At 38.7% G+C, this 19,608-nt stretch overlaps 1 protein-coding gene across 3 annotated transcripts in view; it reads right to left on the bottom strand.

Annotated features, from left to right (window-relative positions):
• The window catches only part of PTH2R (parathyroid hormone 2 receptor), a 62,216-nt gene that overhangs the window by 10,652 nt on the left and 31,956 nt on the right, over window positions 1-19,608 (bottom strand). For all 3 annotated transcript variants that reach the window (XM_034431966.3, XM_034431979.3, XM_034431975.3), the window contains exons 8-9: window positions 15,540-15,600; window positions 1,221-1,287 (exon numbers count right to left, since the gene is read on the bottom strand). In XM_034431966.3, the coding sequence (XP_034287857.2) occupies window positions 1,221-1,287; window positions 15,540-15,600 (128 nt within the window). The remainder of the gene's footprint in view (window positions 1-1,220; window positions 1,288-15,539; window positions 15,601-19,608) is intronic.

Below are 19,608 nucleotides of genomic sequence, written 5' to 3'. Positions count from 1 at the left end.
AAACTGTCCAGTGGTATGGAAGAGGAATTGTCAAATGAGAGCAAGCTCCTGGATTAAAAATGAAAGTAGCGATACTATAGCTGCGGAATAGATCTGATTGTACTAGAGCTATACTTTCAAGCCACTCTCCTCTCCTTTCCCTTGAAAGACTGGAAAAAGAGAAAGGGCTTCAACTTTCAGACTTTCTTTGAAAATAAGAATATAGAAAACTACCTTTAAGTGAAGTCAGATGTTCTCACTCAGAATTATTGTCTGCCTGCTGATAGGATTTCCCAATCCTATCTGGAGAAGCCAAGAACTGAGCCTAAGATTTGCATAAGAAGCATCTAAATACTGAACTACAAGTCCTCTCTTTAATGGGTAAATATAATTATGGGATTCAGCAAACTTGAAAAAATAGCATAGGGACATTCAAACTATTGAAATATAGGTTGTAAGTATGCTGAATGATGTAGTGATGGGGAAATGGTTGGTGTCCATTTGGTAGGGTTATCATAACTAATCTGCAAAAATATGAATAATCATTAGATGGTAAGAAATAGATGTCATTTTCTATATCAATAGAATAGAATAGAATAGAATAGAATAGAATAGAATAGAATAGAATAGAATAGAATAGAATAGAATAGAATAGAATAGAATAGGAATAGGAATAGGAATAGAATAGGAATAGGAATAGGAATAGGAATAGGAATAGGAATAGGAATAGGAATAGGAATAGGAATAGAACCTTGCCAGTCTTCTAGTCCAGCCCCCTGCTCAAGCAGGAGAACCTATACTATTTCAGATAAGTGATTGTCTAGCCTCTTCTTAAAAACCTCCAGTGATGGAGCACCAACGACTTCTGAAGGCAAGTTGTTCCACTGGTTAATTGTCCTCACTGTTAGGAAGTTTCTCCTTAATTCCAGGTTGCTTCTCTCTTTGGTTAATTTCCAACCATTAATTCTTGTCCTGCCCGCTGGTGCTTTGTAGAATAATTTGACCCTCTCTTCTTTGTGGCAGCCGCTCAATACTGCTATCATGTTGCCCCTAATTCTTCTTTTCTTTAGACTAGCCAAACCCAAATCCTGCAGCCTTTCTTCATATGATTTAGGGTCCAGGCCTTTGATCATCTTAGTTGCTCTTCTTTGAACTCTTTGCTACCATCTAGCATTTTGCAGATGCTAATATACACAACAAGGTTCAATGTTTACTAGATACATATATATCAGTACTCTTACCCCAATAGCCACTAAAATTGGAGTTTGGTATATCCATTTTATATTTCCAGCATTAAGCTCCCAGCATCTGTGAAATCAAGAATCTATTTTTAATAAACAGAGTAAGAATAAACAGTCTCAATGTATACTAATTTTCTGTTAGATTAGATTCATTCTGGAGAATGTACAGAATATGTTTCAGGGTTTTAAAAAGGATTTCGGGTTCTTTCATCTTTAATAAACCATGGCAGGTTTTGGAGAAGAATAAATAAATATGTCCCATCTTTGCTTTGAGTTTGGAAAAAATAAGAAAATGGTGCAATTTTCAGAAATAGTAAAATAATAAACTCTTTTTCTTAGTTGGACTAGTTTTGGGATGGAAGATAGAGGGTTCAAATATCGGAATGTCCAGCTAAAGTCTGAAAAAATATGTGTGGAGGAATGTGTGCATGTAAGGGGAGGGTTTAAGCCTGAGGTTTATTCTGAGCACCTTATATGTGTTTTTAGGGCTAGTTCATTTTATATTAGAATTGGTTCTAGTAAAATAAAAAGAGAAGTGGCATTCAGTGGCTTACATATGGCTTAAAACAGAATTAAAGATTCACTATTATAAACCAAAACTAGAATTTACTTGCTTAAAAGATAACGGATGTGAAAAGTCCAGAAGAATTTTAAAAAAAGCATCCCTCTTGTTGCTGCCATAATAGCCCAGTGAGGTTTTCCATGTGGAGCATCTAATAGATCAAAATACTGCAACCACTAAGCCATTTTCCCTTCTTGTCCTCTGTCTCACTTCTGCTGTTAGGGTTTCCCGGAAGTGACTCTACTCCAATGTTCAATGCCTGCCTAGCCAGCTGTGAGAGGAGACCACCAAAGAAGACTGAGTCCTGACCATTCCAAGAGATTCAAAAAGGGCCATCAGCTCTGATTCAGAAATGAACTGGATAAAAAGGATTTAAATGGAATTTGCTTCTATATATAAATCCCCATGTGGCATATCACATCTTCAGAGGACTGGTTGCAATGAAGAAAACACCACTGCCATTTATGAAGCCAGAAAGTAGATTTATGCCTGGCTAAGGATGCAATTCACATAAATGTTTTCTATAGAGGTGTTGAACTAATTTGAGGAATTAAAGTAAGCAAATCAGGAAACAATACTTCTGCATTAGCAAACAATAAATGTGTCTGATGCTGTATTATGAGGTAACAAAGCTTAGATTATGAGGTAACAAAGCTTAGATTATGAGGTAACAAAGCTTCCTGATGTAAAATACTTCTTGAAGGGAGGAATTATGTAGTGTCCCTCGGCTGTTTTTCATCTGAAACTTTCCCCACTAAGCTACTTTAGTTCTATCATAAAGCTATGGACTAGCACATTTGGAAGGCAAGTGCAGCAGCAAAAGGCAATTGGAAAGAAAGGGTTAAACATATGGTACAGAGGGCTCAAGAATAGAAAATCAGTACATTTTTGTGAAATCACTCAGTGTTCAGCTCAGCTATTTTATTTCAAGCACTAAAAGTTATAGCTGAAACTGGTATCATGCACACCTTATTTTTAACCTCTAGAGCAAGGGTCCTCAAACTTCAGCCCGGGGGCCAGATATGGCCCACCGAAGCCATTAATCTGGCCCACACAGGACCATGAGGTTGCCCCCCCCCCACATCACCCTGCCTATCCACTGGCCCCCACCTGCCTTCTGGAGGCCGGGGAGGCCAAAACCGGGATGTGCAGAGGCTCTGGAGGCCAGAAATGGGCCCATTTTTGGGTGGCAGAGAGGTACTGGAAGCCGGGGAGGCCAAAAACGAGCCCGTTTTTGGCCTCCCTGACCTCCAGAGGGAGAGAGGGGGACACACACACACACACACACACACACACAAGTCCCTCATACACACCCCAAGGCAGCCACACCCCTTCACTATCCTGCTTTCTACCCTCAGGAGCATAACAAATTAAAGTTTAATTTGTGTGTATTGTTTGGACTGCTAAATTGGCCACACCCAGTCACATGAGTATCTAGCCACGCCCACCCAGCTGGTCTGGCCCCCGAACAGTCTGAGGGACCGTGAATTGGCCCCCTGTTTAAAAAGTTTGAGGACCCCTGCTCTAGAGGCTGTGAGATTCAATTCAGGGGCTATTTAAGCACACTGAAAACCATTTTGGGGCTAGTGGTTAAGGTGTTGGGCAAGAAACCAGGGGACTAGAGTTCTAATCCTGACTTAATCATGAAAGCCAGTTTGGTGTGTTTGGGCCAGTCACTGTCTCTTAGCCTAACTCGACATGGCTTTTTCAACAAATTTGCTGATCTGATGGGTGATTTTAATTGGGAGATTTTAATTGATTATTTTAGTAGTTATTTTTATTGTTTTCATCATTTTAATTTTTGTGAGCCGTCCTGAGTCCTTTGGGAGAAGGGCGGCATATAAGTATAATAAAATAAATAAATAAATAAATAAATAACTCATTTCACAGGGTTGTTCTAGGGGAAATAGGAGGAGGAAGGAGTATTAAATATGTTCACTGCCTTGAGTTACTCATAAAATAAAGGCAGGATAAAATCTAATAAAAAATAATCTTCAGATAGTCTGGATCTTAAAACCTTATCTGCAGATTACTTTTTCACCAAAAAAAAAATCTAACTGAAAAGACAGCTGGGGATTCTATATCTCTAGGAAAAGATTGAGACTAGAATAGACACTGTGAATAAGTCAATGTCTTTTAGAAATGAGGTGACTATTTGAAGTTGGGTGGTAAAAATGTGAGCATCCTGGTTTCATTAATAAAGCTGCCCTATTTGGATATGGACATCCCAGTTGAAGTTGCTCCTGTTCAAGTTGTTCTTACCCTGACCTGCATTATTTGGACCTAGAGATTCTGTGATGTTTAATTGCCTATAGCTTCAGGCAACAAAAGACCGTGGAAGGCATCCGACACCATTAAAACTGAGAAAGTGATATCTACTTCAATTACTTAGAATTCCCAATGTTCAACAGTATAGGAACTATCACATCTTTCTTTATTTTATGTAGTCTCCTTTTACAGAGCCACTTACAAGTTCCACTTCATCCTAGAAGCTGATCTCTATGAAGACTCTTTCAATACACAAGAAATGCCACAAGTTCTTTTTTATAGGCAGGTGTACCTCATTAAGGCTTCACAGCATTTCCTCTATTTCATTTCTCCCTCCTAACAAGCTACTGGAAGTGAAAGAGGGAATTTAACATCGGTGGGGGGGGGAGAAGAATTCTGGTGAACCTGCAAGTTGGCTTGTTAGTTTGTGCTGTTTTTTTGTTGTTGTTTTTTTGATTTGATTTATATGCCGCCCTTCTCCGAAGACTCAGGGTGGCTTACAATGCGTTAAGCAATAGCCTTCATACTTTTGTATATTTATACAAAGTCAGCTTATTGCCCCCACAATCTGGGTCCTCATTTTACCTACCTTAGAAAGGATGGAAGGCTGAATCAACCTTGAGCCTGTTGAGATTTGAACTTGCAGTAATTGCAGGCAGCTGATGTTAATAACAGTGCTTTAGTCTGCTGCACTACCAGGGCTCTGATTTTATGCTGATTAAAGCATTCTATGCCTATTTGGATTCTACAACTTATCCTGCTACAACATAATGAAAGGCAACAGTCATAGCAAATAGCTGTCTGGCATTTCAGTACTCTCAGAAGCATTAATTTTCTACAGCAACATTAACACTAAGATAAGAGAGAGTATTAATGTGCAGCAACTGGCTTCCTTTCAGTTCTCTGAGTCTTAGTGTAATGCCTCCTAGGGTAAAATTCAGGTTATCCTGAAATCACAATCTATCAATCTAATTTTAGGGGGTGGGTACACATTTCTTATAAAGGAAATGTACCTTTAGCAACCCAGATTCTTTCAAGCTCGACTTATCTTCAGAATTAGGATGAGATAGATGGATCTCTAGAAACCAACTGCTTTCTGCTCAACTTTGCTGTGTAGTATAAAAGAACAATAGCAATAAGACTTATATACCACTTTACAGTCCTCTCTCAGTGTCAGCCTCTTGCCCCCAACAATCAGGGTCCTCATTTTACCAACCTCAGAAGGATGGAAGGCTGAGTCAACCTTGAGCCAGTGAGATTCAAATTGCTGGCAGCCGGCAGTCAGTAGAAGTAGCCTGCACTACTGCATTCTAACCACTGCGCCACCGAACTCCTTTCTGTATAATTGGGTTGCAAGAAAATGCAGCATATCTCTAGCATCCACAAATAGCATGAAGCTAATAATTGTTCATATTTAAGATCAAAAACACAACTTCGATTCTTCTAGCATTTCCGAAGTTTACTTTCTCCCTCCTCCCCAAATAAATACATCATTAGGACAAGGCCTAGATATAATAATTCAAAAATCCGTTTAATTATTGAGGGACAGATATTGTTTGTTTTAACTCTCTTTTTAACTGAGCACAATTGTGTCACTATCAGATCATTAGCAGTGGCCATTCCTTTCATCACAAATGTTTAAAAGGAAAAACTTCTACAAAATCTTGGCTGTTGTCCCAGGTGCAAAATCCTCTCCCTTTAAAAGTGCCAGATAGGAGACAACAAAACCATAGAAAGTTAGTGGTGGCATTTTACTAGGAGCTTTCTCCTCTTTAGGGTGAGGAAATATGGGTGGTGGTGGAAGTGATGGACAAAGAGGTGCTAAACTCCAGTCCTAGTGGCAAGCTCAAGAAGGAGACAGGAGGAGGAAAGAGGCAGTGCGAATATTTAAGCTGCTCATTTCAAATTTGTTTCTGAAACGTTCACAGCCATACATAAGAAAATAATATTGTAAAAAATAGCTATTGGCAAAAAATACGCAAGCACAGCCTGATATATGACAAAGAATAATCCTCTCACACATGTTTTTTTAAGAGCAATAAATTATTTAAATGGCATTTTCCTTCCTTCCTGAAATGTGTCATGATAGGAGTTCATCCTTTTTAATTCCTTTTTTTTTTAGAAAACTGCGTATTGCAACTTTTTCTCCTGATAACATTTTGATAATTTTGATAAGCCTTAAAGATGTAAAGTGAGAACTGAGACATATGAAACATTTCTAAAGTACTATTCCACTGGAAGAAGTGTTAACAACATGTACTTATTTATCTTGAAAATAATGGTGTTAGATCAGCTTAAGGGGAAAGAATGCAATCCCTTTTCTGAAACTAAGCAAGCCTGGTAATCATCAGGGCCTTAGATGGTGAGGAAATGGACAATGCACTTGCCTTCAATTACATAATTTGTGTGCAGTAAATGAATCAATTTGGTTTCCATAGTGCTTAATTCTGCCTTATTTGTACCTTTTGTAGTGAGTCTTTAAAATTGTTTTGATGCTATTCTTAAGAACATGTCATATTAGTTTCAGTTGATGAGGGCAGGGAATGTAAACAAGACATTTGGATTAAATAAGATTAAACCACCCATTGTTTTATCCATAACCATTCCAGTAATTTTCACTAAACTAGATAGGACTGACTGAATAGACTTATAGATGCTGTTTTGTAATGTGGTATGGGTCCAGATGCTTTAAAAACTGGCAGTTTTATTAGATTTTTAAAAATCCTGCCTTTATGACTTTTATACCGTATTGTTTGCTCCATAAGATGCACTTTTCCCCCAAAAAAAGTGGTGCCGATCCTTTGTGAATAGCAGCCGGGCAGCAGCAGCAGGATTATTTTACAGTGCTGAACCCTGCCTCTTCTGTCTCTTTTTGTCATTGCCCACCTCTTCTGTCTCTTTTCCGCAGTGCAAAGTCAATAGGCAGATCTGGCACGAGAGGACACCTATCTGTGGTCCTCTCAGACTCCACCTGATTTTTCCCCCTCCTCTAAACCTAGGTGTGTCTTATGGTCAGGTGCGTCTTATACTGTGAAAAATACAGCAAGTAACTCAATGCAGTAAACATACATAATACTCCCTCTTCCTCCTATTTTCCTCACAACAACCCTGTGAGGTGAGAAAGAATGGGCTGAGAGCAGAGGTGAAATGCTCCCGGTTTGAACCGGATCGCCCGATCCGGTAGTGATGGTGGCGGGTGGTTCGGAGAACCGGTAGCAAAAATCCCTGTCCCCCCCTCCCTATGCCCAGCTGAGCCGCGCGATCATCAGAGGCTGTTTTTTTTACTTTTTAAAGCATTTTTTCTACAACCTCTTTGGCTGAAAAAATGCTTTTAAAAGTAAAAAAAAAAAGCCTCTGATGATCGTGCAGCTCAGCTGGGATCGTCAGAGGCTTCTAAAAGCATTTTTTTCTGCAACCCCTTCAGCCAAAGAGGTTGTAGGGGAAAAAATGCCTTTAAAAGCCTCTGGCGATCCCAGCTGACTTGCCTGATTGTCAGAAGCTTCTAAAAGCATTTTTTTCTGCAACCTCTTAAGGTTGTAGAAAAAATGCTTTTAAAAGTAAAAAAAAAAAAAAAGTTGGCCATGCCCACCCAGTCACATTACCCACCCACCAAGCCACACCCACAGAACCAGTAGTAACAAATTTTAGATTTCACCCCTGGCTGAGAGGGTGACTTTGGCTGGCTTTCATGCTTAAGGTAGGACTGGAACTCACAATCTCCTGATTTCTAGGCCAGCACCTTAACCACCATACCTTAAGAAATTCTAGACTGTGACTATTATCCAATCTCAAATTCTTTCTTCTGGTACTTTTTAATGAAGCAAATTACATGGACTCGTAATTTTTTATCTAGGCATGGTACCAAAATAGCCTGGTTTTCTCTGATAGAAGATCTCTATTAAATAAGGGAATTGCCGTCTTGAAGATTCTCCAAGACCTATCATCAGCTTTGATGACTCTGGTTGCAGTGTATTGATAGCATTATTAGTGAGCTATGTGTAAAGGCAGGACACAATTATTTCACTCTGATCTTTAGGAGAAAGTTTCAAAAGGCAGAATTAATGACCATTTTAAACAGATTCTACAGAACCTTTTTGTGGATTCCTGTGACATTCTATCCTATGTCTCATATTCTTAAAAACCTATATGAAGCTTTTGGATGAAATCAGCCAAAGGTTTTAGACTGGCTGAAGTGTTATCAGTCTTCTGTAACATTCAACTGTATACCTATCAGACACATAACTTAGATGAGGGTGCTGAACTAGTGTAATAGGATGGATGAAATAATTAAACTGAAATTCAATCTTTATAAGGCTGCACTGGTCTGAGTAGATGTTTTTTGTTTCTTTCAGAAATTGTTTTGGGTGGCTAGATTACATCTCCCCTGAAAGAGCAGGTTTGCAGCTTATTTATTTCAACAGAGTTCATACAGAGAATTGAGGGCAGTGAATTCAACTTTTTGCTCAGTGCAGAAGTCCAGTGAGACTTAACTGCATGACTGCCTAGCGGCCTCTGCCTAAATAGTTCCACTGAAGGGTAATCCCTTAACTCTCTGGATAACGGGTTGTACTGTTCAAGTCCCCTTACTATTATAATTTTCTTCTACATTTAGTTAGACCATTAGAAGGGATCTGTTTCTTAATTTAAATCTTTTATTGGCTTCAGAGTCACCTAGATTCACAGGAATGTAATATAAATGCACTTACAAATACACCATATTGCATACTCCAGAAGAATAAACTTTGCAACTTTCTTCAAGAAAGACAAATATCATATACTTTTCAGATTTATCTTTCCAAGACTAAGTCTTCATCATTCTTTCAAGCTCTGTTTAGGATTTATTCTCTAGTCTTCAGATTTTCCTCATTGTACAGCTCAAAACCTTTTCCAGTTTGACTGATTTTTTTCAAGTGCAATGCCAAAAACTGGACACCATACTTGAAATGGAGTATGACCAATGCAGAGTGAAGCAGAATTATTATTGGCCATAATCCAGACATTTTATTTCTATGGAAATAGAAATATGTGTGTGTCTGTTTTGCAGTCACATCATTGAGTCAATATTCTGTTTCCCAATCCGGCAGAATTCTAAGAACTATTTCAAAATTATCATAATTTCTGTTCCAATTATCCCTCGTCTTGCAAGTTTGCATTTGCTTTCTGTTTCCTGTTTCCTGTTGTTAGTGTTGACATTTCAAGTTCAGATAGTTTTGGAGGCTCAAAGTATCAATCAGCTATGGTTGATTCATCAGCTATACCAACACTGGATAGAAAAAACTTAAAACATAATGAATTGTGCTGTAGTCGCTTTCAGGCTGAATCACTGTAATGCATGATTTTAGTGATATGCAAAAGAATGATCCATAAGCTTCATGTAGGGCAGCACTTAGCTGCTAGAATCCTGACTAATTCAGCTAAAGTTATTAACAGTAGATTTATTTCTTGAACAATTTTCTTTCTTTTTAACAGTTATATATTATAAAGAAGAAATAAAGCTCTTTTTTGTAGTAGTACTCGACTCTAAAATTCTTTCAATATTCTATTCGAGTCTGAACTCCACATGTAGAGAATTCCTAGGTAGTTGGAAGAGCATCTAGTATTAAGTTAGTTGTTCTCACCCTCCCTTGCCCCCTTTCTCCCCAATTCCTAAGAAATTATGTGAATGAAATAAGAGGAGCCCAATCCTATCGGTGAACCTAGATCCCAAGATCTACATTGAGATTATAAAATTCAGCAGACCAATATTTTAAGAATTGACATCAGATTGTCAAGATAAACTAGTATTTATGCTGAATCCTAGCACACTCATCAAGTCTTTGAACTGCATTATAATAATAATAATAATAATAATAATAATAATAATAATAATAATAACTTTATTGTCATTGTATGTGTATACACAGTATACCCATACAACGAAATTCACTTAACACCCAAAGACCAGGTCCAACACACATAACAATCCCCAAACACACTCCCACCCACCACAATTCCCCACCCCTAAACCACCCAAACATCCACACAACAGACCAAGTAATACTATAACAGACACTTCTCTTGGCCAACATTGTGACAGATGATAGTTAAGTCAGATAGACTTTTATTGTGGCCATGTACAAGAAAGAAACTGTTTTACAGAAATCAGAAATTTAAAGCTATAATGAATTCTGAATGACCAAAGGAAGACAAACACAGCTTGCTAACAGCTACAAACCCTGTAGACCAAATTTAAAATTTGATTGGGATATTTGGGTTTTGGCTGTCCATCTGTCAAAGTATCCAGAATATTCTGAGGAAATGTTATAGCATTATGTTTATTCTTATAAAAGTTACCACTGGGCAGAATGTGCATCTGTATTTCAATTGTACCTGTAGGGGATGCTTCAGAATCTGCCTTTCAGTACTCTCAATACTCTTATAGGTAGTTGACATGGAGTTGTTTGGCAACATTAAAATAAAGAAGGGTAAATGGTAAAAGAGCAGCCCCGAAAAAGTAAAAATCAAAAATGAAAGTTAAAAGATAAGATGAATGAAAAATGGTGAATAAATGACTGTACATGTAAATATGTTTATGAGAAATAAAAATAAAAACTTTTTTGAAAAAAAAATAGAAGCCAGGGGTTTAGCCATAGGAAGCTGACTTACAGCTGGGATAAAAATGAAATGTCAAGTGTCCATAGGGTTTAACATAAGTCACAGATGTTTTACACCTGCCAATTGAGTGAAAAATCATCCCTAAATATTTAAAGTCTGCTGCTATCAGAATCAATTACAAGGAATAGTAATTGGGACTTAAGCAAGGAACAAGCCACTGAGATCTTATTAGTAGATTTAATAAGAAGAGGTTTAAAGGGAAAGCACAAAAACACCAATTAGTATGTTCAGATGAATCAAAGCATGTTTTTATGTAAGTGAGAGGAAGCCTCTCTCTCCTGAGAAGGCAAATCAGCCCATACCCAAACATGGTTTACACAATGGCATCTAACCTCTTTATTAATGTAAAAGTAATCCAACTTCACTGCAGCTTTGTGTCTATGCTGTTTATTAATTATCCAGGCATGTTTTTTTTAGTTTTACAGAAGATACTATCTTTGCTTTATCAAAATTATCCTTTACATGCTTGCCAAACCTGACCAACCTGGGAGGCTCCAGATCTGATGGCTTCAAATGAGTGCCATGTGGTTACATACATACCTCTAAAATTAAATTCTGTTTACATTCATAGTAATTACTGTTATTACATTTGTCCACCAGTGTCAGTTATAACTCTGCAACTGTGGGGAAAATAGCTCAGCAAAGCAGCTAAAGAAAGGTACAACTAATGATAATGGATGCTCACCTTAGACTACATAAAACACTAGCAGCCCATTATCTACCACAAAACATGGTATCTTCCGAAAGGTCTCATCTACAAAATAGAGGATGCCAGATAGAATATTTTTCAGCCTTGAAAGCAGCATTCAAAACTACAAGGCTTACCACAGAGAGCCAAGAAACATAACATGAACAATTATATTGCAACTCAAAATAATATACTGTAGAAGCAGAGCCACTTCAAAACAGAACCCAAAGCAGCCCTCAAAACTCTAAATAAGGACCAAAACCTCACTACCCTCTTAGCATACAAAGGCTAAACCACTGTTATCATGGGTAGAGTGCAATGCATACAGAAAGCCAAAGAACTAGTGAGGGGCAAAGAAACTTACATCCTAGTAAATAGGACTGGGCAACTAAATAACAAAAACTGTCAACAGCCTCACCAAGAAAGATCAAATCACAAAAGAACAGTGGTGGATGAAAAGCAGTGAATCTTTCATACTTCTGCTGATGCTCCAAAATACAGATACCCAACATATCAGTTTGTCCAATTTTATCATTATCAGGATCCCAACTTATAATATAGCTGAAGTACTCATTTTAAAAAGCTTGAAAATCTTATAGAGGGGAAGAAAGATCTACTGCAGCAGCCTAACCAAATAGATTAATATTTTTTTTAATTTGTAATTTTATTATAACATATATGACATTCACATAACATACCACATATACATATCTTATCTCTTTTAAACATTGTTTCTTCGTGGAAAAAAGAAAGAAAGAAATGAAGACATATGGGAGGAAAGATATAATAACAGAAAGAAGACCACCACAAATAGATTAATATTTAATATTTAAATACCCAATTCATGAAACTCATCAACCTTTGCTTCACTACTTACTTGCAGTTCAATGGACAAACTTAGCAACACATCAAAGAACATGCATGAGATCATCACTTTCACGATTTATAGCAGAAAAACTATAGCATTTCCACACATACACATGGATCTTTGTTCCATTTTCCTACAATAGAGAAAACGTCTTTTACTAAAACACACTCAAGAGTGTCTTGGCTAAGAAAGTAGAAAAAGCTGATGTTTCAACAGTCTTAGAAAACTGAGCTGTGACTCCAGGGGCAGGTTTCAAAACCCGTTGCTACTGGTTTGCTCATGGATGTGGGCGCGCACAGGTGCAACACTTCTGCGCCTGCGCAGAAGCGTCCAGGAGGGTGGGCGGAGCCTCCCACCCCCACTGCTACCGGTTCGCCTGATCCGGGACGAACCGGTAGCAACCCACCACTGTATGACTCCCTTCAGAACGTCAACCAGCTGAAACCCATAAGAACAAGAAATGCAAATCGTCCTATATCTGAAGATCATTGCTATGGATAACTTTCAACCAAGTATGGATTTCAAGAAAGAAATTATGAAACTCATCTTCCCAGGACAAATAAGCCTTCATAACCAGTCCAATTATCTAATTTGCACCATTCTTTCCCCAATCTGAATTTAGGGCAAAATAAGGAAAAAATGTTTTTATTTCAGTGAAATATTTCAGTGTTAACAGTGAAAATTTCAGTGTTAAATTTGAAGTGAAAAACAACTAGGAGGAAATAAGACAACTTTTTTTCAAAGAAAGAGTTCCAAGTTCTAAAGTTCTTCTGACTGCAATGACTGTTTAAAGAAAGCAACCTTTCTAGAAAGCAGCTTTAGTCTAGATCTCAAAGAGGAAACTTGTGAATGAATATGCATTTCAAATATGAATCTCCTTATTTTCAAGATTTTGTTGCATATCTTTAAAAAAAAATAGTTTGAGACATCATGTGGAGTTGATTTCCTGGTGTGGTCTTACCTAGTGGGCCTGACATCAATCTTGCAGTGTCTGTTTTGCTATATCTCCACCTCCTTATATTCACTGTATTTGGGAGTTGTCTCCCTGAGCTGCTTCCAAATGTTATCCCATTGTTTCAGCCCCTTTTGCCCCGGTAACAACAACATATTTCCATCTAGATCATCTTCCTTACTCTCTACATTCAGTGACAAGTGCACGTAGGTGCTTTGCCTCCCACCCCCACCCCGCTGAATTTCTTGATCTAGCAATTGATTGGGAAACCAAGAGTTCTACCACTGAGGTTTCAATTATTCATTATATTATTTCATTATAAATTATACATTTCGGGGTATTAATTTCCTCTGGATCCAAATCTATCTGAATGAATTTGTCATATTGTGAAAGGTTTAGAATATGTTCTGTAGAGAGAGAGAAAATGAACCCTAACTCGTACTTGTAGTCTGATAGCATCTATCATGACATGATAGCATCTGTCATGCCTCCCCAATTTATTCATCTGCCTACGGTCTCATTGTCTATAAGAATAAAAGCTTGTTGATCTAAGTGGAAGAACTAGAGATCATACAATATTAACTGGATGCTTGGAGTTTTAGAAAATGTATATTGTGCTTGGCTTCCATGGCATACCAGATGGTCATCCCTTGTGCCATCTTAACCATTCAGTGAGTGTTCCAGATTCAGAGGTTAACAGCCATGTTGATTAACTCATGGAGTGGGCTCCATGCCTATTGTTCTTTGTGGATGACTAGAAATAGAAAGACCATTGCACTACAGTCAAAATGAGGACTGTCATGTGAAACCCCTGAGCAATGTCTACCTAAAAATATACCTGAATCAATTGTAAAGGATGAAGGAACCCATCCTTGTTGTAAAATGTCTGCAGACTATAGAGTTTGGTAATGGTATTTGTTCAGTGCCCTAAATTTACCTGACAAGCTCTGTAAAATTGGTCTCCTAAATCTCTGGACTGATTTAGCTTTCTAGTGAATTTGCAGAGCTATTGTACTGCTCTGCAAATTCACTAGAAAATTAAATCAGTCCAGAGCAGAGGTGATATTCAGCAGGTTCTGACCAGTTCTGGAGAACCGGTAGTGGAAATTTTGAGTAGTTCGGAGAACCGGTAAATACCTCCCCTGACTGGCCCCGCCCCCATCTATTCTCTGCCTCCTAAGTCCCAGCTGATCAGGAGGAAATGGGGATTTTGCAGTATCCTTCCCCTGGAGTGGGGTGGGAATGGAGATTTTACAGTATCCTTCCCCTGCCACGCCCACCAAGCCATGCCACACCCACCAAGCCACGTCCACAGAACTGGTAGCAAAAAATTTTGAATACCACCACTGGTCCAGAGGTTTTGATCCTGGTGAAGACCAATGAGATGATGATCTAGATAAGGATAAATATAAGCATACTCCTTCCTGAGGCAGGCCACCACTACCATACAGTGATTAAGATATGCCAAAATGATCAACTAAAAGTAATATACTGCATGAATGATATGAAGTAATGTACTGCATGAATCAGCATGTGTATATATAGAAAGCATGTATTTTTTTCTTAAGACATTCCAGAGTGCCAGACCTAAGTACTTCTATTCAGACCTGTAGTAACTCATATATTTATCTATTTTTTTTATTCATGATTGTGATTCATTCGTTGGATGTTATCTAAGAGACTGTAGGTTGCAAAATGTTGCAGTCTCTACAACTGTGCAGTCATTGTTCCAATTTACTCTCTAGCTTCCTTGGAATAATTCATCTTGGATTGTTAAAAGGGGTATTTCCTGACAACTATTATCCTCACTGAGAGCATTGTATAATTCTGAACTATTTGCATATTCTATTATGATGACTTTGAATATCAGAGAGGATACAAAATGTCTGACCCATAAGGCACAAGGATTGAAGGAGTCTTTAGCATAATCAAATGTATTTTGCAGCAGGGAAGATGCAAATATATTAATTCCCTGCTGTGAAAATCTACTTCCGTGTGTGTGCATGCATGCATCGCAGGGATCACAATCTCTTAGGCTGGTACAGCATTTAATGCACGACTTCCAGTAAACACAACTCTCGATGAAGCTTCATGGTAAAAAGAAGAAAGGCTAGAAAAGCACCTTTCTCAGCTTGCAATGTATCAATGCTCTCCAGAAATACACCCTGCAATTTTTTTCCCAATAGCCTTTTATTTTTGTGTACATTCATGCTTGCAACAATTCTCTCTCCTCTTCTCCCCACATAGTGTCCCAGAAAGGACCAGTAACATAGCTATTGCCCTTCCACTGGGGAAAAAAAACCCACCTCTGCTTTATGTCCACTTACCTTGCATCTGCCATTGCTGCTCTGACTGCTGCCCAGGCCGCTACAAAGACAGCTGGGAAACCTATAAGTATGAAAAATGGATTGCTTACTGTTAATTGCTTCTCTTGAGAAATGAAATAAAAATAGAATATCCCCTTTTTTCGGGGAAAGGAAAGGAACGGAAAAATTTGCATAGAGCAGGCCTCACAGGGAACAAAGTGCCTTCTGCTCAATGGAGTAGAACTTCCAAGAGGTCACTATTCAAAGCAATTGCATAGCCCTGGGTGCTTCTAACACTCAGCATCTGCAAGAGGTTAGCATTCTGAGCACAGATATCTATTATCCACAAGATACAGAGGAGAGGGAGGAGAGGAGAGTGACCTGTTGTAATGTTAGTCACTTCCAATGAAATCTGTATAGGAAAAAAGGTCGACTGTCACTCAGTGTAGAAAGAAACTGCAACACAGCCTTTTGTAAGAAGTAGCACCTCCAACAGTAGCCTTAAAATAATAAATGAACTCCAGATCAGCTCCCCCTTCAGAGGAAACAGCTCTAGGTCAGATATTCAAAACTTTTTCTGGCATGGGGCTTCCATCTGACTTGCAGGGTATGATACAACAAGTAGCTGGTGGGGCGGAGACAAAACCAAATTTGATTTAATTTATACTGAAATTGAATTAACATGAATAGATTTAATACAATTATGTTCCATTATGAATGTAATGTTTCTTGCAGTGGTGGGATTCAAATAATTTAACAACCGGTTCTCTGTCCTAATGACCGGCTTGGTAGATGTGGTTGAGTGGGCATGGCCAGGGGCGTGGCAGCATTCAGCCTCCTGCAGCACTCTACTAGTCAAAACGGGGCATGGGGGTTAATTACGAAATGTGGGCTTTGCTTTGTGACATCCAGATCCAGCGAACAAGGGGTGAAAGTGCTTTTGTTTGGTTATGAAGAAATATCCCCCCCGTCACATGTACACTAAATGTAGACCAGTGGTGAAATGTAAAATTTGTTACTACCGGTTCTGTGGGCGTGGCTTGGGGGGGTAATGTGACTGAGTGGGTGTGGCCAACTTTTTTTTTTACTTTTAAAAGCATTTTTTCTACAACCTTAAGAGGTTGCAGAAAAAAATGCTTTTAAAAGCCTCTGACGATCCCAGCTGAGCCACACAATCATCAGAGGCTTTTTTTTTTTCTTTTAAAAGCATTTTTTCGGCCGAAGAGGTTGTAGAAAAAATGCTTTTAAAAGTAAAAAAAACAGCCTCTGATGATCGCATGGCTCAGCTGGGCATGGGGGGAGGGGCAGAGATTTTTGCTACCGGTTCTCCGAACCACGCGCCGCCATCGCTACCGGATCGGGCGATCCGGTCCGAACCGGGAGCATTTCACCCCAATGTAGACTGACTTTTAGCTACACATCTTCCCAGCAAACAGCAAATTTTGAAGCTCCAGGTAAAGAGGATTGTTGTGGCCCGCCAGCGGCCAGCAGAGCTGGCAGCAGATTCAGACAGTAAGGAGGTTGGGGAGGAACATTGGCCAGTCCTGGAATCTGGGGAAGGCTCAGACGATGGCTCTGAGTCAGAGGCAGAGAGGGGGCCAAGGCCATCTGGTAGTTCTTTGCTGCCTCCAGTCTCCAGAGGCTGGCGTCAGCAAGGCAGAACAGCGTGAGTCTGTTCCCAGTGTGCGCATGCACAGAGCTGCCAGGAGACAGGAACAATTAAGAAAACAGGGTCAACTTGGATGTAAGGCTTGGAGATGATTGGCCCCTCCCATAAGACATAAAAGAGAGGCGTGAGCTTTTGCAGGAAGCAATTAGTTCATCTGGCCGATTCAAGATTTGAAAATGCTGTTTGTGACTCTGTGCCAAGTTTGGCCTTGCCCTGCGTCTGGAAATTAGCTCTCTGGCAGCATTCCACGTGAGTTAGGTGGGTGTTGATAACCTTCCTCTGAAAGACTGTTTATCAAGCCTTATGGACTGTAAATGAAAGTAAATTACAGTTGTATAAATAAAAGAGGTTTTCCGGGACTAAGTTTGTACTGTTTACTTTCTAAGGAAGCCTAGGTCAGAACAAGGATTCATTTTAGGATGACTAACCACAGTTTGCATATTGGAGGTTCCTAAAGGAATGTTGGGAAACTCTGTATTTTAAAGAACATTTGAGGGAGGGGTGCAGAATAGCCCTTCTCTGCCTGAGGCTGTAGACCTGGCACCAATGAAAACACTGTTTGTGAAGCAACTGATCAACACTGATAGGGTAAGCCACTAGTATATGAAAATAAGAGCAAACTCCACTCCCTTCTAGTACTGATGATATTACCTGGTTTGGTAATGAAACATCTGCAAGACAATCATCAAGCTCAGAGACCACCAAGGACCCCCCAGTTCAACCCTGAGCTACAAATATTCTCTTCTATTTATAAACACTTTTTGGTTAGAGGGACTCAGAGCCTGCTTTATATGAGATGGCTCCCAGTGGATTTCATTCTAAATTTTGATATGAATGTAGAATTATAATGGCTGAGTCTTTGATCCTTCATACATCAAAAAAATACAAAGCTAAGGGATAAACAAATAAAAAACAAAAGTTTCAGGAAAGAAAAAGAGTGAAAGTGTAAGAAAGAGGAAAAGGAAAACCAAAAAAGAATGAGTTCCAACTTTTTTTGGTACAGATATAAGTAAAATATATATCAAATTCTTACTCTAAGATTAACATTTGTCTACATTATTTCCATAATCCCATATCTAATCATCAAAGCCCAGATCAACTTTTAATTTTAGTTTCTCACAAAAAGTCCAGTAATGATTCATATCGCTTTAATCACTATTTGTTAAGGAAACCACAACTGATTTAATTGCACCAAACTCTAAATAAAACAGGAATGGAAAATCCTAAATTCTAGTGTAGACCCATGCTTCTCAACTCTGGCAACTTTAAGGTGCATGGACTTCAATTCCCAGAATTCCCAAGGCAGCATGAAGTTCGCCCATCTTCAACTTGCCAAGACTGAAAAACATTGATCTATAGATAGGGATTTTTCCATTCCTCTTTTACTGGTTCTTACTTACTTATAAGCAATCATAATGCAAAATCCTCACTTCCACCCCATTCCAGAGCAACCACCATTTCCTCATTAACCTACTTTCCAGCTCCGTTCTCCTGTGTGCAGAGTAACAAAAGAAGACCATGTGACTACCAGTTTAAAAAAGGTTCAATCAGACCTTCCAACTTCTCAGGGAAAAAAAGATCTCGCAAAGTTGGAAGGTCTGACTGAACTGACTGATCAGCCTCCCAGCTGATCGGTGCGGCCGGTCCATTTGCCTCCCAGCTGATCAGCGCAGCTCCCAGTCATGCCCCTGCAGCCTCCCCACCCTGAATGGCAACCCCGGGGGGGGGAGGGGGAGCAGGGGCCAGCCAGTGGTGGGAACAACCGGTTCACCAAACTACGCAAAAAATTAACAACAGGTTTGGTTGAACTGGTGCAAACTGGCTGAATCCCACCACTGGTTTCTTGTCATTAAAATTACAGCTTAATAACAATTTTTGGATGTTTCTGGGTCCCATATGCCAAATTACACTTTGTTAAGAAAAATGCCTATGTTTTGCAAAATTGATTTGGGTTTGATTTAGTGAGCAATAATTATTTGGATTATAGCCCAATAATTTATACTATCCAAATTAAACTGAATAAAATCCATCTTCCAATTATCCAGATGAACTTTATGCTCTCAGAAATTTATCATGCCTTGAACCCAAGCAGTTATATGTTTACATTACATCTATCTGACTTGGGAACTTTTAGTTCCTGTCTCAGCCTTCAAAATCCCTATGACATGAGTTATCTGATCTATGGAGTCTAGAGTTTGATGTACAATTTTGAATAGACTGCTTTTGCTGGAAATAAGAATTTATGTATGGTAGCAAATTGATTTATATATAGATATTTCTTTAAGTAATTTAAAATGTGCATTTTATTTACAGAATAGAAAAAGTCTAATAATTCAGTAAGAATCCATATAAAGTGCTAAAATCAAGTTATACCTGAGAAAACATAAGCACATCAAAGAAATATAGCACACAAAATGAAAA

The sequence above is a fragment of the Pantherophis guttatus genome, chromosome 1, assembly GCF_059756535.1.
Source record: "Pantherophis guttatus breed Tessera chromosome 1, ASM5975653v1, whole genome shotgun sequence".
NCBI classification, from domain to species: Eukaryota; Metazoa; Chordata; class Lepidosauria; order Squamata; family Colubridae; genus Pantherophis; species Pantherophis guttatus.
Note: the sequence above shows the minus strand (reverse complement) of the source record. Positions and strands in the feature narration are given on the sequence as shown.